The following is a 21,576-nucleotide window of genomic DNA, read 5'->3' as shown; positions in this document are numbered from 1 at the left end:
TGGATGGATGTGTGTGTCAATTATTATTTTGCAGTGTTTCAATGAAACTTCCGCGTGACAAGCAAAGAAGTATGCTCTGTCTGGTGTGACGTTCGTAAATACAAAATGCAAAGCGGAGGAGGGCCGTTGCCACCCGGTACGGTCATACGTAACATGGCATCGGGGACCCCCACGTCCCAGCAGCAGCAGCAGCAACAACAACAGCAGCAGCAGCAGCAGCAGGCGGATATGAAACTCACATCGCAGCAAGCAGCGATGATGAATCAACAACAGCAAAATGCGCTCTACACGCCGCAACCCGTGTTTCGTGGTACGGGCGGAGGTCAATCTGCGCGGCCACGGGGTGCGATGCAGATCCCGTACCCCCAGATGCAAATGACCTTCAGCATGGTACAGCCGGTGCCTCGAATACCGGGTCCATGGGGAAATATGAGCAATTTGCAAGTGCTGTATCCACCGTACATGCTGTACCCACAGGCGGCCGGAGGTCGCCGTCAACAGGGAGGAGAAAACAATTTAGTAAATGTAAGTATGTGCAAGCGTAACGCAGCGCAGTTTAGTGATCTAGCGCAAACTACTTCGAAATCTCTCGCGTTCTTTGCCGTCGCTAACGACGTATGCTTCTTTCCTCAATAGATCTCGCAAGTGCCGCTGCATCAGCATGCTCACTCGAATCAGCAGCCGTCACCGATGCAGGTGACACACGAAATGATGCAGCATATGCATCCACCGCAAGCTCCGCAACAAGTAGCCGCCCCGCATGTGGCGCCTTTGGAGCAACATCCGCAAGCAGGAACGGCGGGCCAAGTGGCAGTCGTTTCATCGCAACCGCATACTTCCTATTCGCAGATGTCGAATCTAATTGCCGCTCCGCCACCCCATATGCAACAAGGCGCCGGGGGTGGTGTGGGTGTAGGTATCGTGGGTATCGGTCCCGGTGGGCCCAACGAACCGACCAAGCAACCAGCAAAGCGAGAAAAGCGTAAGCATGCTCTTCGTATCATCGATCCCAGCACCAATGAGGATATTTTAGAAAACATGTTCAACGATACGAGTTCGAGTGGTGGTGCCTCCGGGGGTGGAAGTTCTGTCTCTGCTACTGCTGCTCCGGCCGCAGTTTCTTCTGCCGGAACACCGGGACCAACGGCGCCGGTAGCACAGCCCGTCACTACGGCATCGCACATGGGAGATTCGCAGGATTATTCAGACTATCCGCCACAACAATCGGGCCAAGACATGGTGGTTCCTCCGCCGTTGGTGAGTCAAATGCCCCCGCAGCAACATCATCATCATCAACCGCCACCTCAGATGCTTTTAGCAGGACATGATCTAGGCCGTGTTCCAAACCACCAGCAGCAGGTTCCACCGCCACCGCAGCAGCAGCAGCAAGCTGTCGTTCCGGGAGGACAGCTGCCGCCAGGTCCGGCACACCCACATGATATGTACGTCAGCGGGGGACTAAAGATGATGAATCATTCGCACCCTCCGCCTCATTTACCGCCGCATCTGGCAAATGACATGACGACGGTCACGGGTACACCCGTCGTGTCCGCTATGTCCGACGGGCCCTCGGTAGAGATACCCAACTCGTACATTAAAAAGAAGAAGCAAATCCCTGATGGAACAATGTACCATTCGCAGCAGCAGCAGCAACATCCGCACGCGAAGCAACAGCAACAGATCCATCATTACCATCATTCGCAACAGCAGCAACAACAGCACCAGCAGCATCAGCAACAACACCCACAGATGCATCATCACCACCAGCAGCAACAGCAGCACCATCATCAACATCAGCGGCATCATCAACAGCATCTGCAACACCAGCATCAACATCAGCAGCAACAGCAGCAGCATTCATATGTAATACAACAGTCCCAGCAAGCTGTGGCCGTCGCCCAAGCAGCAGCAGCGGCAGCAGCACATGCTCAGGCACATGTTAATGCACAGGCAGCGGCAGCAGCAGCCGCTTCGGTTCCTTCCAACCACTCTGGTGCCGTGATTGTGGAAAGTGACATGATGGCTACTGGTGCACTTCCACCACCGCAGCACAGTGCAGCGACGATCGTTGTGCAGCAGCATTCGCACCATCTTCATCATCATCACAATCAGGTAGTCGGGGCCAACTACATGACAGAGCCACCTCCATCGATCGGTACCGCTGTTGCACCCAACGATCGACGATTCCGTACGATATCGGAAAAATCCGTCACCGAATCGAACCTATCATCGGATGCCGAACCATTCGTTTATACCGGTAACAGCAACAGCAACACCACCACGAGCGGCTTACTGCAAGCTCCTCCACCGGCTGTTCCTTCCTCAATTGCTGTCGCTACGGTGGAAACTGGTAACAGTGGCAGTATCAACAGCGTGCCCGCTGAGAGTACCTCAGAATCGGCGGAAAGAAGAGATTCCGACGGTTCAGCAGTTGTCAAAAAGCCGGCGAGTAAATTGGAAGAGCGTGCTATGGACACGGCGGAACAAGAAGACACCCAGAATGCGAACGTGCCTCAACAGCGGTCGAGTGAAAACAATGCCATCGAAATTGTTAGCGATCAGCATACTGATGATACCGCTGATCAGCTCGTTGAAAGCGTAGCGAATTTGAACATTGTCCAGGATGAAAAGATGTTGGCGTCGCAGCAGGGCGCCAATATAGCGGAACAGGTGGCGGCGGCCGATGGCCAAATGGATGAGGCAGAACATATCCATGCTGTTGGTGTTGGTGCTGACGCTGGTGTTGCCTCGGACGAGACAGATCGGGCAGCTGCGATAATGCCCGATGCGATTGCTACAACTGCCAACAATATGAGTGCGGAACCGGCGGCCGAAGCGCCCTCCACTGCTGCTATACAGCAAGTGAACTTTTTAAATAAGGAACCTAGCGTTAAGCATCTAGATAATGATTATATTAATAATAACAATGTGGATTACACCAGACACTTAAGCTCGGTAGACGTCGACGGCAAGGGAGCCACGCCGTCGGTTGATAATGTAAAAGCGACCGGTATGATGCCGAAGGCAACCAGCGAGGATCGCGAACAGCAGAAAAAGGAACAGCACCAAGGCGGCGAGACTGATAAAATCGTCCCAAACGACCGTAGCATGAACGCTCAAAGCAGCAGTAATAGTAGTGATGTGGTCACGTCCAACAGTGTGGCAGCGCCCACGATCAATGCTGCCAGCGGTAGTTTGGACGATAACCGTAACGTAGTTACAGAGCATCCGTCAGTTGCATCTGATGCTGAGGCGAAACTTGTCCCATCGGTAACTGCAGCCGATGAGGGTAAGCAGGAAGAATCGTCCCGAACGACGGCGACGGGGATGGCGACGATCACAACAACGACAACGGCACTGCCACCAGCAGGTGGTGGGCAATCGAAGGCGAAACAGGTTGGTCCAAACACCGGCAACGTGGCACCACCGGTGCCGGTGGTAAAGAAAAGTAAGTCAATAACACTGGTCATGTACGATCCGGATCAGTGGAGTCCCGAGAATCCGACCGGTAAGAAAAAGTATTCGCGCGAACAGCTGATGATGTTGAAAAATATCCCTCCGGCCAACGAGAAGCCACCCAACTTGCCGAGCAACCTGGAGAACCTGCTCGTGCGAACGAACTATGGAGGAGGAGGTGGCGGCAATGCATATAGTAGCAATATCAAGGGCAATGAATATTTGCTGCTACCGAACTTTATGAAGAGCGGCGGTGGCATGATGCACCACAACCCGGTGCGGCCACCGTACGTGGCGAAACGTTCATCGCAGCAAGGAAATGCGGGTGGGGGAGGCAACCAGTCCGGTGGCGGTGCGCAGCCGAATAAACATTCGCAGCAGGGCTTGAGCAAGACCGGATCGAAGATCATCAAGCTGAACCTGCAGCTGAACGAGGAGGTGAAGCTAAACTCAAGCGCTAACGCCTGGAAGCCGAGTCAGCTAATGAAAAACGATAACACCGAACAGGACGAAACGGAGAAACTGTTGCGAAACATGCGTAGCATCCTAAACAAATTGACGCCGGAAAACTTTACCAAGCTGGTGGAGCAGGTAAAGAAGCTTTCCATTAAGACGACGGAACAGTTCGATGGGTGCATTAAGCTTGTGTTCGAGAAAGCTATCTCGGAGCCGAACTTTTCCGAGGCTTACGCAAAGATGTGCCGCGAAATCGGTTCGATAGGCGTCGTGTCGAACGATAAGTCCTTCCTTCCGAACATTTTAAAGCAGTGCGAAAAAGAGTTCATGGAGCGGCGCAAAGATCAAGCGACTGCCGTGCGTGAGCGTCGGACGAAACTGGAGAATAGCAAAAACTTGACTAAGGAAGAGTTCGAGGAGTTGAACGAACAGCTCGAGGAGGACGAATTGAAGGTGCGGCGGAGAGCTGTAGGTATGGTGCGGTTCATTGGCGAGCTGTACAGGGAGGGGCTACTGCATAACAAGATCATGTTGACATGTTTCGATACTCTGCTGCCCACGAAGCCCGAGGAGTATTACGAAGCGTCGATGGAGTGTCTGTGCAAACTGTTGACAACGGTTGGTGCAAAGCTGGAGCAGGCACAAGAATCCAAGATGCTCGATGATAAGGATCAGAAGACACGTAAACCCCCGCTGGAAGGTTACTTCAAAAAGCTGGAGGACATCGTTAAGCAGTTCGAAAAGTTCAAGATTAGCAGCCGGATTCGCTTTATGATCCAGGACGTGATTGATCTGCGCAAAAACAATTGGGTACCGCGTCGCCAGGAGCTCAACCCGAAAACGATCTCTCAGATTGCCCGAGAGGCAGAATCGGAGCAGAACCGTATCAACATGCTGAACTTCATGCCGACCAAAGACAGCGGTGGCGGATTCTCCGGTGGTGGTGGTGGCAGTAATGCGGGACGTCCCGGAGGAGCTTCCCGAAGCGGAGGTGGAGCGTTGTACGGAAAGTCATCCAGTGGCAGTGGTGCCTCGGGCTACAACCAGGGTAGCTTTGGACGAGGCAGTAGCGGTGGTGGTAGTGGCGGTTCCACCAATAGACGATTGCAGAAGGACGAAGAAGGATTCCTGTCCGTCTCCAACAACCGTAGTAGTAATCGTCCGTTCGCTATAGATCCAAAGAAGCTGCCAGTGACAGTGAACGTTGATACAACGCAGCTGGGCAGGGCGTCCAACTACCAGCAGTGGAAAACCAACATGTACACCGAGCTGTTTAACGAAGAATGCACGACGCCATCATCGAGCGCGCTAGCGGATCGCGACAGTAATGAGCGTGATCGAGATCACGACCGTAACCGCGATCGAGATCGCGACCGGGACCGCGAACGAGACCGTGATCGAGAAAGGGATCGTGATCGTGATCGTGACCGGGACCGGGACCGGGACCGGGATCGCGACCGAGACCGAGACCGTGGTTCCAATAAGGAACCGTACCATGTAAAAACAGCCGAACGGGATCGCTATGGACGGTACGGTAGCAGTAGCAGTCAAAACGAGGATCGCTATGCCCGATCATCTCGGGAGCCTTCCTCTTCTTCCGGTGGTGGTGGTATGGATCGCGAATGGGAAAGAAACAAGATGGGTCCACCGATGCAAAACAGAGGTTCCAACAACCAGTTGCAGCAACCACCGCGAATGAATCGAATGGGACAATCTTCCTCCACTTCGGGGCAATTTTATCAGCAGCTGCAAATGCCTCCAGCACCATCGTCGTCATCGTCATCGACGGGACCTGCGCCAGCGACGCCTACAGGCAGTGAGGGAGGACTTTGCAATGCTGAAAGTAACGAAGCGTTCGGCGAGCAATGGGTAAGTCAGATAGAGGAACTGGCTGGCAAAATAGTGGTGAGCCGAAGCTCGCCTAGCTATTTCTACACCGTGGCGAAGCAGCTCGTGAATAAGACTATCGATAGCACACGAAAACGTAATGCGGGAGCGGAACACGTTGCGCATATACTGCGATATAAGAAGATCGATCGTACGGAATTCCAACACATTTTCAAGGATTTGCTGCAGGATGTTGAAGGCCTGTTGCTCGATGTGCCCCTGCTGTGGGAATATCTGGCAGAATTTTTCATACCTCTACTCCACCAGGGGCTTTTCACGCTGCAGGATGTGCGGCAGCTGTTTCAAGGCTTTTTCAAACACGAGACTGAGTACCCATGGCTATTGCTGTCGGCAATCCAAAAGAGATATAAAGAAATCCACGGTGAAGAATCGACCACAAAGCTGTGGGCAGAGGATCCGCTCGATTTTAGGGAATCTATCAATTCTTCCAATGAGAAGTCGGCGGTCAAGCAACCTTTGGCCGATGCCAAGCTTGGCCATCTGAACTCGCTGGGGCCGAACATTCGGCGACTAATGAAGAACAATGCACCGAACGAGGAAATCTTCAAATTTATTGACGCGTATGTCACCGAAGAGCAGGTCGACTCGATCGAGGTCATCCGCACACTCACGAGGGTCGTGTTCGAGCACTGCATCAACAACATGAAGTTCGACCCTTTAAAGCTGAAACAGTGGCACATGCTGCTGCAACGATACCTCTGCGGGAAGGCTGAGCGCGAGCTGGAGGCCCTGTTCGCGATCCAACTGCTGATGGTAGAGCTGCAGCATCCGCCGAACATGCTGAACATGATCTTCGTCCAGCTGCACGAGCTGGGTGTTATCCTGGACGGTTTCAAGCTTTGGCTAGTGGAGAAAAACGACCACGAGCAGGAAGGCCGGGGCGTCTGTATTCAATTGACCAAACAATTCTTCGTGGGTTTGTGTGAAGCCGACAGCGACGGTGAGGAAATAGCAAGCGATAGCAATGAAACTAATTAAGTTCTGGTGAGGGAATAATCGATAGCGGGAGCGAATGATGAGGGTGGCCGAAGGGATGAAATGGATATTTCTGGCCACTTCGCTTTGATTTTGGTTCTGTGTGTCCCTCTACTTGCGATCCGTGATGATGAGGTACGATTCGTCTTTTTATACAATACAGAAGAAACACACACACACACAAAATACACCCAAAACCCAAACACACAGTACCCAACAACTACTATTACTATCAAGTACATATTCGATTATAGTACCTCCCCTCCCCCTCCCATAGGTAGGAGAGCTAGGAGGGGAGTGAGGGCAAGAAAAGGGCGCACGGAAGGTGAAAATTGGTGAAATGTTTTTGCGCATAGTAAAACAAACAAGAATCGCAAGCAGAAACGAATGCAAACAGTGTTTAGTGTACAAGTAGTAGATCCCATGAGGTGTGCTCTTTTTTGTTGTGTGCGTGCGTGCGTGTGTCGTGCGGTGCCTACGCCGGTGTTGAGAGAGGTGGATAGGAAATGTGAGATGGGTTTAACAACATAGCTGCTGCAAACAAACAATCGAAATCCTCTCGGCGTTTTCTCCCATCGATCGGACACTGTGCTCGCTTGATGAATGATCGATAAAATGATGCTGCTGGTGCAAAACATATTGTTTATGCTGCAAACAATATGTACTACGAATTAGTCTGTTACGATGCGGTCTCTCCTCGCGAGCATACACGCGCATACTAGGATCCTGCGAATCCTCTTTAGCGCCATCTCTATGGAGATATGTAGGCGCACACAAGCACACCCACACACACACACACACACCACGCATACACGGAGCAGATCATCAGCAAGCAAACAAAGAAGACAAGACACACCCTCTCAAATTGCATAAACACACAAGTAATGATTTAAACCATAAACTATAATTAATAAATATGGATACCGTTAAGATCAACATTTATTTACATGCATAAATATATATATTTATAAATAATTATCGAATAAAGTATCTGGTGAACCACACAAAAAAAAACCATCTCATCTTTTGTTACTGGCACTGTAAATGCTACGCGAACGTGTGGGTGTGGAGAGGTGTTGGGATATCCGTAATAGTTCTGGGCCACGTGTGCCTACAACAAACATTTTTGAGTTGTTTCGCAATTTGACGCCGAGACACAAAGGAAAAACATGTTCGTGGTTGCATTTATACCTGTGGGGATCAAAATGTTATTCATTCGCTGCTTGTGATGGTTCACCAATTTAGAAGTGTAGCATTCTGCCCATGAAGGTTTTGTTCGGGCATGCTGAAATACTGAAGCCGATGTCGGTGATCGTACTTTGTGATCACCACTTTTGATAATAGAATGGTCTAACATTTTCTTAGAAGACGACCGTATGGTCACAATCTTTGAATCTATTCTCAACATTGAAATTCAACAGTACACACAGACCTTCACAGATTAACTACTAGAAACAATTGCTTATCAAGTGACCTCCAAGCGATTAAACCGTTTGTGAAGGGTGTAAGCTGGAGAGGCAACCGTTTCATTAGTAATGGTACATTATTAAACGAAAATGCACATAATTATAAGACATTCATGTTTTCCATCAAGACATCATTCGATGCTGATCGAATTTTGCGCCCCTTTGGTAATGGTTTGAAGGAAGACCTTCTCCAATTCATGAACTTATCATACACCCTGTAGATTCATCCCGGACGATTACATCCAATGTCTAGCGGAGTTCCGACCCCAGTTTCTGTTCGTGGTACCATCGTTACTGCTCTTCCTTGCCACACATCCAAAGGTAACTCCCGACCTTCTATCGTGTGTGGAATCAGTGCTGGTCGGTGCTGCACCGGCCTCGTTGCAGCTGCAAGAGAAGTTCCGTACCAAGGTTGGACGAGACGTTGATATCGCGCAGGGCTATGGCATGACGGAAAGTTCACCGGTTACACTCTGTACGCCACATCGTTACGATCAGTCGAAGGTCGGCACGTGTGGTCAGCTGTATCCCAACACAGAAGCAAAGATCGTATCACTCACGGATGGTAGCAATCTTGGGCCGCATCAGACCGGAGAGTTGTACCTCCGTGGGCCACAAATTATGAAGGGCTATTTGAACAATGAAACCGCCACCAAAGAAACGTTGGTTGAGAACGGTTTCCTACGTACCGGAGATGTCGCCTATTACGATAAGGAAGGATTCTTTTTCATCGTCGATCGGACGAAGGAGTTGATTAAGGTGAAAGGAAACCAGGTAAGCGAGCGATAAGCGTCTAGTGGTGTTTTAGTTTATTTATCCGTTAAAAAATCGATCCATTAATATTAGCATTAATACAACAGACGGGCAGACAGCACCAGTCTCGCCTCAGCCGCGGTGCACATCCGAGCGCGCCAAAACGAGAGCGGATTGTTCCCGATGATACAGAAACGCGGTCTGAAGGTCTGATCGCCGTAAAATCTACTGATCCATCATCTCAACGCTTGATTCGTCAATGTCCATCACATTGTCGTCCGCTTTTGTGTCAACCTCTGTCATTTCCGTTGCTGCCGGTTCGCCAGTCATATCTACCTCTTCTACCACAATCTCCGAAGGTGTAGCTGCCGATGCGGCAGCCACAGCAGTTACCGTTGCCAGTTCCATCTCTAGTTCCTGTGTAGTCGTACGGTCACCTGCTGCAACCTGTATCGTCGGTTCTACGCAGGATGCTTCCATCTCGGCTGCATTTGTGGAAGTATGTTCGGTTGCATCTATTTCCTGAGGAATCTCCACTATTGGCTCAGAAACGGTACTTGGGGATGGTTCCGTCGGCTCAGCCTCACCACTCTTGGAATGTTCTTTACGATCATCGTCATCGGTTGCACCACTTTCCTTTGGGATAACGCTCTCTGATTCCCCATCACCACTAGCTGAGAGTGTTTGTTCCACCGAAACGATGGAACTGCTTTCAATGGTGACGTTGTCCTTGAACGTTTCGTCCGCAGCAAACGTTGATTTCGCAGGGCTTGATGCTGCAGCTTTTTCCTCAACCGCTCGTGTACTTTCCGGCTGTATCGATAATGAATCGCCGTCATCGGAAGCATGAACATCTGCCTTGATAACGCTGGTGCATGAGATCGTTGTGGCCGGAAGCGGATCTTCGTCGTACTTCACCATTTTAGCTTTCGGCTCATCGTTTTCCTGAGCGGAGGTGTCCTTCTCATCTTTGTCAACAGTTGAACTTGGCTGAGATTTAATTTCATCTACTTTCTTTGCTTTTTCCACGCTTTCTTTTGCTTCGAGCTCTGCTGAATCTTCGTGTGGTTTATCTGGCTCTTCTAAAGCGGCCCGGGCGGTAGTGATGTCTTCTTCCCGATCCGTTTGTGTGGGTGTGTCCGTATTAGCAACTTCCTCATCGCTAGGCGTTGCCGCTTGCAGGGATTTTTTCTCAATATCATCATCCTTTCCGGACGGTTCAGTTGTGTCTGTCGTAGTGGACGATGATTCAAGAGAAGCTTCCAGCAGCGGTGCAGCTATATCTCCATCCGTGGCATTTTCATTCGTATCAATAACACCCTGATGTCCATCGGAGTTCAATCCACCCTTAGCGATTAGATTTCCGGCATCGTTGTTCATGAAGGCGCCAACAACTCGTCCACCGTTCAGTTCATTGCCTTCGTCGGCGCGCTGCGAAGAGCCAACGTCCGCGAGAGAGCTGTGCAGCGAGCTGACTGGATCACTCGAGTCCGGCAGCAGTGCGTCCGCTTCTAGATGGAACTGCTCGTTGTCCATTTCGATATCAACATTCACTTCCAGATCACCGTTTACGATAGAATCGAGCGAATCGCCATTCTCGCTATCACTCCGACGGCGACCCGGTTCCTGCGTGCTTACCACTGCAAAGGATAACAATTTGTTTCATATGAGATAATGCAAATGAGAATCCCGATCCGCCTGCACAAGATGATGACCATGATTCCCTACTCTTCCCACGAACAGGTATCTCCAACGGAGCTAGAAAATATTATTCTCGAGCTACCGGAAGTTAGCGACGTGGCGGTTGCTGGTGTGCCGGATGAAACGGCAGGTGAACTTCCGCGTGCCTTTGTCGTCGTTAAGCCGGGTACCGACCTGAATGAGAAGGAGGTACAGGACCACGTGAAGGAGCGAGTCGTCAAATACAAACAGCTGGCCGGTGGTGTAATATTCGTCAAAGAAATTCCACGCAACGCGGCCGGCAAAGTCATCCGACAGCAGCTACACATGATTGCAGCTCAGTTCGAGGACTGAACAACGTAACCACGGTTGCAACTTGTCACTTGTACAGAAATAAAGTAGTCCATTTTGCTTTCTTTTTTGCTAACGACTGGGTTTGCGGTGTACTCCGCTTTTCGTTCGTAGTATGACATCGGTCTCGGCCACAACTTACCCAAAATATTCTTTTCCACCGCTCGCATGAACTTATCAATACGTGTGTACTGTTTGCGCGGTTCCGTAAGCAGCTCGCAGATGCGTTGCACCGTGAAGGGAGCCGAATTGAACGAATCCAACCGGTCTAGCAGCGCCCGCTTCATCCTTTCGAAGTTGAACGGATCCACGTTGGGACATTGGGGAATGTCTGTGCGATCATGAAAATGGAGACACAGTACGGGATGGGTTACATATTGAAACGCAGTGCCATTTGCCATTAGGCATTTACCTGTAATGCTGGGTGTGCTGTGATGAAAGTCAGTAATTACATTGACCAGCTTTTCCCGGAAAAGCGGCTTCACTAGCACCCAGCGGTACAGCGTATCGCCCGTGCGAGCGACAAAGTTCAGATAGTCCTCGAGTTCCCGCGGGATGTCCTTCTGTTTCGATTTGGTGAAACGCTCCAGCAGCATCAATATTTCTTCCTGATTTTCCATCGTCATTGAAAACTTTTTGCGCTGAAAATGAACTACGAAAACGGCTGACAAAGATGCACCTAAACTGCGTGTGTCAATCTTTCTTTTTGTGCTTTTTTTCCGCTACCCTACCAAGCGCTCGTTCAGCCGGGAGCCCGGATAATCGAGACGCCCGTTTCGACAGCAGCTGTTTGACAGTTCGACCAAGGTGCTTCATAACAGGCGCGCTATAGCTACCTTGGTGTTAGATAACAAACAACCAGCCAAAACAACACGAAATGAACGTCCTAACGCGAAATTTCGCACAAAATCTGTTGAAATACAATGGTGCCGGTCTTATACAGGCGGCGGCAAGGAGCTTCAGTACACCGGCGTTAGAAGGGAAAGAAATAGAGAAACTAGTGAACAACAACAAAGTGGTGATTTTCATGAAAGGCAACCCGGATGCACCGAGATGCGGATTCAGCAATGCAGTGGTACAGATTTTGCGGATGCATTCGGTTAAATACGACAGTCATGACGTGCTGCAAAATGAAGCGCTCCGGCAAGGTAACGTAGTTGTTGTCAGTAGTTATTGAACTCCGAGGTAACCGATGTAAACTACTCCTTATTTACAGGCATCAAGGACTTTTCGAACTGGCCCACTATTCCGCAAGTTTTCATCAACGGAGAGTTCGTGGGCGGATGCGACATCCTGCTGCAAATGCACCAGAACGGCGAGCTAATCGACGAGTTGAAAAAGGCTGGCATAGAGAGTGCTTTGGCGAAGGAGGCCGAGAAGTAGAACGTAACGTAGAATAATAACGATGTGTGTTGGGATCGTGCGGCAATAAAACAAATCGTCTTGAGAGCAATAGCTACTGGCACCCCTAATCTTCGGCAAGTGAAATTGGGAAGTAATGTCTATATAAGAAGCAACAATGTGACCCCTTTTTGTTGGTTAATTTCACTTTCAACCGTGATTGCATATCAGGTAGAAATGTAGCTGTACCAACGCGTTGGCTTGCGATAACCGCCTGATCGTAGTACGTTGTTTTTTCTTTTTGCACCCATTTCTAAACATGTCATGCTGAATCTAAGCATTGCGTGACGTAGAGCAGCGTTTATATTGCAGCTTATCAAGGAAGTACAGGCCGCAATCCGCGGAATAGCGCCGTAGTGTGTGAGATTGCCATTGCCGAATCGCACGGCAACCGCTTATACGAACGAACTAAGTTTTGTCTGTGTGCGCGACAGCTCGCGTAAATTGTTAAAACAATGTATGTATTCACAACGTGCTGTTTAAGTGTGTGGCTGTGTGCGTAAATCATCGCGGTCGCGATCTGTCGATGCCGGCCGCTGTGTCCCGAGCGGGAGTACGCTGTTGCTGATGATGTTGTTCGACATACAAACACACGCGCTATAGCAACAAATTCAAGTTCATTAAAACTCGGGGGTCTGTCACTGGTGTGTTTTCTTGCAACCGTCGCATTATCCGTTCGGGCTTCGATTCAGTTATTTTAGATCCGGTGACCCGATAGAACGTTTGTGCGGGACAGTGCGCCGACTAAAGCTCCGTCGTCGTTGTCGCTGATAATTGTGGAACCGAGTGGAACCTGAGAGGTGTGTCTGTTTTTAGCAAAATGGCTCTTCTGCGACTTGTTGCTAACGAGGTAAGCGAAACTGTATTTTGGCACTTTTCCACGCAGCGTTTTGTGTGTTATCCAGCAGCCACTGGCTACGTCGATTGACCAACGCGTGCTTGTTTAGTATCGATTGCGTAACACAAAGATTGGTACGAATTGCTCGTCTATTAATAATTGTATTTATAGGAGCAAGATTTTCAAGGTCAATCGGTCCCATTACCTACGTACCCCGAGGGTTTTCGGCGATTATTGACCCACGTGTTTGCTTACTACGCCATTGCGAGAGATACAAAGTAACGTCGTACGACTTGTACTGCCAACAGTAGACATACCCCATTTGCTTGCCTGCATGCCTCGTTCTCAGTCCGTCAACTCTTGCTGGGATGTTTTGAGTCGGCTTCTTAATAAAGGCTTCATTATCAGCACTGATATATACATATGTATATATCGTATGATATCGAGAAGAGGGAGGTTTATGGTACCTACGCATCATCACATGGTGTAGACGTAACCAGAAATCGTGCTTATTTAGTACAAGTTTCGGAGGAAGGCGGACCACATTTCGAACTTGGTGACGTAGAATTTTGCTGAAGGTGATATGCAATCCAGTATGTGTGCAAGAAGCGGACGAGAAATGCGCGATAAAGGTTGAACTAACACACCAACGTTTGTTGGTCGCGAGTTGCGATCGCTTTCGACCTGCTAATGAATTTCAATTGGTTATCCCTTATGTCCCTAGCGAGCAGGGTCATTCTAATGATCTTTACAACCTTAAGGGTTGTCTGCAACTTAAATGTAACACCCTTTTAAATCGAAACACTCTGTTTATGCGCACAGACCATCGTATCGATCGTTACATTTAAATTTTAAATATTGTGGAAAATATCATAATGTAGTGCTATTTGTTATTTTATTTCTTAAATTCAGCGGGCCTCATGTGGTCCCTTTGAAGAGGTTTTTATTTAACTCAGCCTAACAACATTACAAATAAAAAATAGCATGAAGTTGACCGCACAGCACGAATTTGCGACACATAATTAAAAGTGGATCAGAGAAACCAAACGGATCAGAGGTTGCCTCTTGGAGATGCAATGGGTCTGCTTGGTTAGAAACAATAAAGATTTATTTCTGAAAGGAAGCAAAGAAGCTGAACCTTTAGAGCTTGTTATTAATATATCCTGTTATTTCTTATTCGTTGTTGAAACAGTGCCGCAATGTACTGCAACGTGGCTACAGTACAGCCTCCGTGCCGACCACGAAGATGTTCATCGATGGCAAGTTCGTCGAGTCGAAGACGAACGATTGGATCGATCTGCATGATCCTGCCACGAACGAGGTGGTAACGCGTGTTCCCAAGTGCACTCAGGACGAGATGCAAACTGCCGTGGAATCCTCCAAGAAGGCATTCAAGGTACGCATTGCAATTCCCTCGTACAATAGTATCGTTCGCCACAACAGCTCGTCATGGTTTTTATTTTATTTTCTGTATCGACAGACCTGGCGCCAATCGTCCATCCTGAGCAGACAGCAGGTTATGTTCAAACTGCAGCACATTATCCGCAACAACATGTCGGAGCTGGCCAAAAACATCACCAAGGAGCAGGGCAAGACACTGATCGATGCCGAGGGCGACGTTCTGCGTGGACTGCGTAAGTGATCACACTGCTTTCCATTACTTGCTTGTAGCACTTCAACGGCTAAATTTCCCCCCTGTTCTGTTCACAGAGGTTGTGGAGCATTGCTGCAGCATCACGTCACTGCAGATGGGTGAAACTGTGCCAAACATTGCGAAGGATATGGACACTTACTCGTACACACTGCCGTTGGGCGTAACGGCCGGTATTGCCCCGTTCAACTTCCCAGCCATGATTCCGCTGTGGATGTTCCCTGTCGCTATCACGTGCGGTAACACGAGCATAATCAAGCCCTCGGAACGCGTCCCTGGAGCGACGATGCTGCTGATGGAGATGCTAAACGAGGCAGGCTGTCCACCCGGTGTTGTAAATGTGATTCACGGTGCCCATGATGCGGTCAACTTTGTCTGCGACAATCCCGACATTCGCGCGGTTTCGTTCGTTGGTTCTGACCAGGCGGGCAAGTACATTTATGAGCGTGCGGGTCGCAACGGTAAGCGCGTGCAGTGTAATATGGGTGCGAAGAACCATGGCGTCATTATGGCTGATGCGAACAAGGAGAACACACTCAATCAGCTGGCTGGTGCTGCGTTCGGTGCGGCCGGACAGCGTTGCATGGCCCTCTCGACGGCTGTGTTTGTTGGTGAGGCAAAGAACTGGATTCCCGATCTGGTGGAGCGCGCACGCAAGCTGAAGGTCAATGCGGGTCACGTGCCCGGTACGGATCTCGGACCGGTCATTTCCCCACAGTCGAAACAGCGCATTCACGAGTTGGTAGAGTCGGGTGCGAAGGAAGGTGCGAAGATAGTGCTGGACGGACGGGATATTAAGGTGGACGCCTTCGCGAAGGGTAACTTTGTCGGACCGACCATTATCAGTGACGCGAAGCCAAACATGAAGTGCTACACTGAGGAAATCTTTGGCCCGGTGCTGGTGTGTCTGTCCGTCGATACGATCGATGAAGCAATCGAGCTGATCAACGACAACCCGTATGGCAATGGAACGGCCATTTTCACCACAAACGGTGCAACGGCGCGCAAGTTCGTGAACGATATCGATGTCGGACAGGTTGGTGTGAACGTACCGATCCCGGTTCCGCTGCCAATGTTCTCGTTCACTGGCAGTCGGGGCAGTTTCCTGGGCGATTGTCACTTTTATGGCAAGCAAGGCATCAAGTTCTACACGCAGACGAAAACCGTCACGCAGCTGTGGCGCGAGGGTGATGTGAGCCACACCAAGGCAGCCGTTGCCATGCCAACGATGAAGTAAAGGTAAAGCGTGTTACGTGTAGGTTGTGCTATGTGTGCTATTATCATCAAAAAGGCACAACGCAAGGACCGCAATGCCCCGAGCCCGATAACGACAGCGACAACGAACGTCTTCCAGATAAAGTGCATTTAAAATGGTTAGTTTTTATAAAACAAATCAAACTAGTGGAATAAAGATGCCTATAATGCTTTGCTCATAATACTGAAGGAGGGTATATATTTTTGGTTTGTTTTTTTCCTCGTCGTTTCATATCTTCTGTTCAAACCCCTTGTACTCGGACAGTATCTACAAAGAATCAGTGGAGGAATGCCGAATTATCTGAGTCTGAGGAATGATCTATTGGCATGCCGGGTTGCGTTTCCATAAATTTTGAACGCAATTCCGCTGTTGTGTGCAATGTTGCAACTTGCATTGTATGCTGCTGTCAAATCAGACACTTTGCCAGTATCAAAACAATAACAACAACTGATTGATTGTGTCCATTTTCCGGGAGGCCGACAAATTGTAGTTTTTTCGTGTGAATTCAACCTTCCGCGATCGCAAATATGCATGAAGCTTACATTGTGTATCCGCCGGAGAAAATCTCCGTGCAAATTGAATCGATGGCGGGCTTTGGTAAGACGTAAACGAGGCAAACGGCCTGCGCCACTAGTACCAGTGACTCACTTGACGCCCCTTTTCAACTGCTTACAGATAACAAACTCATACTCGGCACGAGACAGGGACACCTGCTGATGTACTCGTTCGAGACGAATGCGGAAACAAATAAGCTCGATCTACAGTTGCTGCAGTACGATAAAAACTTTAGCAAAAAACCCATCACCCAAATCGAGGTCATTCCAGAATATACGCTGATGTTCAGTCTGACAGACGGATTGCTGAACGTGAACGATTTCAGCCGCCACGGATTTCCGCTGATCCATTCTGCCCTGCGGACAAAGGGAGCGAATGTGTTCGCGCTGGATATCAAGGTGAGTAAGGCGGGTCATCCACCACAATCAGTTATCCACTGTTCAAAAATGTAACTCAATCTCTTCTAGCGATCCAAATCTTTAACGAGCGAAATTAAGATCGTTTGTCGCGTGTGTGTGGCCGTGAAGCGAAAGCTGCAGTGCTATTACTGGAAACAGGATCAACTTCTCACGCTTGATAGTGAGATCGATTTAAACGATGTCCCGAAGACGGTGGCATGGAACAACAACTTCATTTGTGTCGGGTACAAGACGGAGTACGTGTTGTATGATGTAAGTTATGGGTATATTGTTGGGAGGCGGTGATACGAAGAGGGTTTGCTCATACATATTTGCTGTGTTTACTCATCTTTACTAGATGTCAGCAGCACAGCCCCGCAAAGTTGATCTCTTTCCCACGAGTTCGTCCAAAACCATCGAACCGTGCATCACGCTGATCGAGGACAGTGTGTTTGCGGTGGTGAAGGATGAGTTCTTGATCACAATCTACACCGAAAAGTACCGGCTCGATGATCGTGATGGTCCGAACAGTATGTCCGGCTCGGTGAAACCAACGGAAGCGTTGGCCGTAAAGTCTGAGGCGGACAAACGGTCCATGAACCTGAAGTCACTGATCTGGAGTGAACCGTTCCAGTGTCTGGCGTGGGACGAACCGTACGCCGTTGGGCTGATAAACGATGCTATCGAGGTGCGCGTGTTCGATAACGTCCAGGAGAAGGGTACGTTGATACAAAGCATTCCACAGCTGCAAAAGGCAAGGTTTTTGGTGCGCGGCAAACAGGGACTGTTGTACGCGGCTTCGGTTTCACATTTGTGGTGCATTCAGGCTGTAGATATTTCCAAGCAGAGAGAACACTTGTTGCAAGAGGAGAATTTTCAGTTGGCCTTAAAATTGACGGTTTGTATTTGGAGAAGAAATAACGCACATAACAATTACACCAAGATCGAGAGTAAATTGGTACTATTTCACTCTTGCAGCAAATATCCGACGAAAGTCCCGAATTTAAGGCGACCAAGATAAACGAAATACGAACCCGGCACGCATACAATTTGTTCGTGAACAAACACTTCAGCGAGTCGATGCAACAGTTTGGAAAGCTCGATACCGATCCGATCGATGTGATACGTTTGTTTCCGGATCTTCTGCCGGACAGTGGCAAAAACAAGCTGAGCCAGTACTCGGACAAATCGGCACCGGTGCTGGACGAGAAGGAACTGGAAAATGCAATTCTCGCCTTGATCGAATATCTTACTGATAAACGGTTTCCTTTGCGGGTATTGGGCAGTAAGTCGAATGCGGATGGGCCGGTGGACAAAAATATGACGGCGCTGCTTGCTATTATCGATACAACGCTGTTGAAATGCTATCTGCTAACAAACGATTCGTTGATCGCACCCGTGCTCAGGATGAACCATTGCTATCTGGAAGAATCCGAACGGGTGTTGAAAAAGCACGAAAAGTACGTTGAACTGATTATTCTCTATCAAACCAAGGGTCAACACAAGCGTGCCCTGCAGCTGCTACACACGCAAGCGGAAGTTCCCGGTTCGCCACTGTATGGGCATGATCGTACGGTGCAATATCTACAGCAGCTAGGGTCCGATTTCAAGCAGCTTATCTTTGAATTTTCCGGCTGGGTGTTGCAGAACCATCCCGACGATGGGCTGAAGGTGTTCACCGAAGAAATGCCGGAGGTGAAGAATCTCCCACGAGCAGAAGTGCTCGACTATCTGCTCAAGGATCATCGGACACTGGTAATCCGCTATCTGGAGCATATTATTAACGTGTGGAACGAAGAGAAAGCCCTTTTCCATAACATTCTTATTCAGCAGTATCGCGAAAAGTTAATCACGCTAAAGAATGATAAGGATATCGAAAGCGACACGTTAGTATGAACTGAGCATGGTTGTTTGAGTTGAAGTTACTGTTCGAAATGTAATGCACTGTTTGTTTCGTTTGCAGCCAAAAGCAAGGGACACTCACGGAAATACGGGGTAAATTGTTGACTTTTCTCAAAAAGTCTAAATACTACCATGCGGAAAAGGTATTGGGCGAATTTCCGTACACCGACATGTTCGAGGAGCGTGCCATTATTTTAGGGCGATTAGGTAAGGAACTTAAGGAAAGGAAAGTTTGTCCCTTTAAGTAAATACTGTTTCTTATTGCGCTTTGCAGGAAAGCACGAGAAAGCGTTGGCTATTTTTGTGCAAATATTGGGCGATTTTGAGAAGGGACTCGCTTACTGTGACGACGTGTATGACGTAAACGATCCACACAACTGTGACGTGTACGTGACGCTGATGAAAATCATTCTCACACCGCCGACTGCACCTCCGTACAGTGACGTTCCGCTGCATCCACGCTGCCTCGTACCGGATCACGATATGGTCGTAAACATACTCGAGAAACATGCGGAAAAAATTAACCCCTACACAGCGCTCCAGATCCTGCCGGACAGTATTCCATTGGTGCGCATTAAGCACTTTCTGGAGAACTCGCTAAAGTTCTACCTCGAGAAGAAACAGCGGGCCCAGGTATTGAAGGGTTTGTACTATGCGGAACATTTGCAAATAATGGAGCAGAAGATGCTGTGCGAATCGAAACACTTCCTGGTGACCGATTTGAGCGTGTGCGCCGTTTGTAAAAAAAAGTTTAGTAACCAAAGCGCGTTCGTACGTCTGCCGGATGGTGTTATCGTACACTTTTCCTGCCAAGATCGAATGTTTAGTTGAACGGGTTGAGGCGAGCTTATGAAATGAAATAAGCAAAGCTAGAAATGTATTGCTATATTAACGCCAATAAAGTCATATTCAATCGCTATAAAATATTTACTCCTTATCAGGCGCTGCAACCACTTGGTCTGCTACGTTGTCGGTCCGTTTTCATTCTAACTAGGTTGTCCGGTGTCATTCTAATGACATAACTAGCCTACGAGAGCCTGTTAGCTCTAATTCGTTACACAGTGGAGAGTTCATCATACAATTCCTAGAACAGTCGTCCCATACATTTAGTCAGTGCTGACCATTGCCCCTTCTTCCTTCTTCTTTATCGTCCCAACAACCTCAATAGGTCGAAGGCCTGCCAATTCTGAATTTTAAATCGGTCCTGTCGTGTGAAGACTCGCGCCGCTACCAATACACAACCGTTGACCCAAAGTAGATGAAATGTTCTTAAGAATCTTACCGATTTTCATCATCTTCCGAATATCGGTTTCTCTCTCTACACAACAACCTTGCAGTCAATTTAACCTTCAGCGTATAAAGGAGTTAAAGTTTTTGGATTTTTAACAATTTACCAGATAACTAACGATTTTTGTTCCTTTGCTCCTCTGAAACTGGCCATTTAGAGTCATCGAGAATAATAGGATAAAAGTTAATTTCGTCGATAGTGTTGTACTCAATTCAATTGCCTGTAAATATTTGTGCTCGCGACATTAAATTAAATGAGTGGGAGCTTTTGGTGGGCCAGTAGAGTAAAGTCGGTAATGTAACCGATCGGTAGCATAACATCTCGTTAAGGTTCCGTAATCAGTTAAGGCTACCACTACAACCACGGAACCGTCAAAGACGGCACAGCCCCAAGAGTCATCAAATATTAATGCAATGGAGCCAAAGAAGGAAAACAGAACAATAGATTAAGAAATACTAAAGTTAACTTTATCACCAACGAGTGCTAGAATCAGACGAATTTAGAACTTCAAAGCAAAAGTTGTCAGACTTCTGCTTGTATGGTCACAGTACTCCTTCTGAAGTTACAGGATGACAAATCGTGTTCCATGCGATTCAAAAACAAACGTCCCCTGAGTGTCCGAGTGAGTCCCTTTGTAGAATTCCCAACCAGCACCCTTGGTAGACCATACCAATAGTGCATTTCGATTAACGGACCTGATTCCAAAAAAAAACCTAATCAAAGCATGCCAGCAGACATAGCGACCCAGGGCGGAATCCGGTTTCAGCGGAAGTAAGGACGGGTTTTGTCTCGATAATGATGACCTGCGATGGTTCGGCAGGCACACATGGACACACGATGATGCTCTGCAGGCTTATCGCTGCCACATATTCACGTTACTAATTTATCCGGTTTGCGCCGACCTCCGGATGGATTTTCCAACGGCCCACTGTCATACCTCGGCCGGGCCGGGATCCCAACGGAAGGGTCCAAGCGCGCACATCTGTTTGGTGTCCTGCAAAACCGTCCACTGCCTCCGAAGGGGTTGCGACGGTTGGTCTCGTCTAGCGTATCCCTTTCGCAAACAAAATGTCCAACGGGAAATCTCGAAACCGGTTTTCCCACAATCGCCGTAGACCGTTATCCTTTGTCCTGGCCGGGTCGGGTCCATCGGCAAACCAGTTTTCGTCCCTTGTCCCTTCCAGGCGGTTGTCACGAAATGCAATCTTGCAAACCAGTTCTAACCCTTTCCCAGTGAAAAAAC

The 21,576-nt window shown here is 48.7% G+C and overlaps 4 protein-coding genes across 4 annotated transcripts; all 4 read left to right on the top strand.

Annotated features, from left to right (window-relative positions):
- The first annotated feature begins 105 nt into the window (after window positions 1-105).
- LOC128709513 (eukaryotic translation initiation factor 4 gamma 1) lies at window positions 106-11,048 on the top strand. The gene is made up of 5 exons (XM_053804517.1): window positions 106-525; window positions 637-5,236; window positions 5,279-6,760; window positions 8,617-9,035; window positions 10,758-11,048. Exons 1-5 carry the CDS (start codon window positions 106-108, stop codon window positions 11,046-11,048), a joined length of 7,212 nt encoding a protein of 2,403 aa, XP_053660492.1.
- Window positions 11,049-11,922: 874 nt separating this feature from the next.
- Window positions 11,923-12,428, top strand: LOC128719899 (glutaredoxin-related protein 5, mitochondrial). The gene is made up of 2 exons (XM_053813538.1): window positions 11,923-12,193; window positions 12,262-12,428. The coding sequence occupies exons 1-2, from the start codon at window positions 11,923-11,925 to the stop codon at window positions 12,426-12,428; spliced, it is 438 nt and encodes a 145-aa protein (XP_053669513.1).
- An 838-nt stretch (window positions 12,429-13,266) lies between these two features.
- Window positions 13,267-16,172, top strand: LOC128709924 (probable methylmalonate-semialdehyde dehydrogenase [acylating], mitochondrial). Its single transcript, XM_053804960.1, has 4 exons — window positions 13,267-13,296; window positions 14,477-14,680; window positions 14,765-14,918; window positions 14,995-16,172. The coding sequence occupies exons 1-4, from the start codon at window positions 13,267-13,269 to the stop codon at window positions 16,170-16,172; spliced, it is 1,566 nt and encodes a 521-aa protein (XP_053660935.1).
- A 545-nt stretch (window positions 16,173-16,717) lies between these two features.
- LOC128708070 (vam6/Vps39-like protein) lies at window positions 16,718-19,876 on the top strand. The gene is made up of 7 exons (XM_053803028.1): window positions 16,718-16,787; window positions 16,866-17,143; window positions 17,213-17,416; window positions 17,502-18,041; window positions 18,122-19,029; window positions 19,107-19,252; window positions 19,320-19,876. The coding sequence occupies exons 1-7, from the start codon at window positions 16,718-16,720 to the stop codon at window positions 19,874-19,876; spliced, it is 2,703 nt and encodes a 900-aa protein (XP_053659003.1).
- Window positions 19,877-21,576: the final 1,700 nt, after the last annotated feature.

Source organism: Anopheles marshallii, chromosome 2 (genome assembly GCF_943734725.1).
Source record: "Anopheles marshallii chromosome 2, idAnoMarsDA_429_01, whole genome shotgun sequence".
Lineage (NCBI taxonomy): Eukaryota > Metazoa > Arthropoda > Insecta > Diptera > Culicidae > Anopheles > Anopheles marshallii.
The sequence above is the reverse complement of the archived record's forward strand: the minus strand, read 5'-3'. Positions and strand labels throughout refer to the sequence as shown.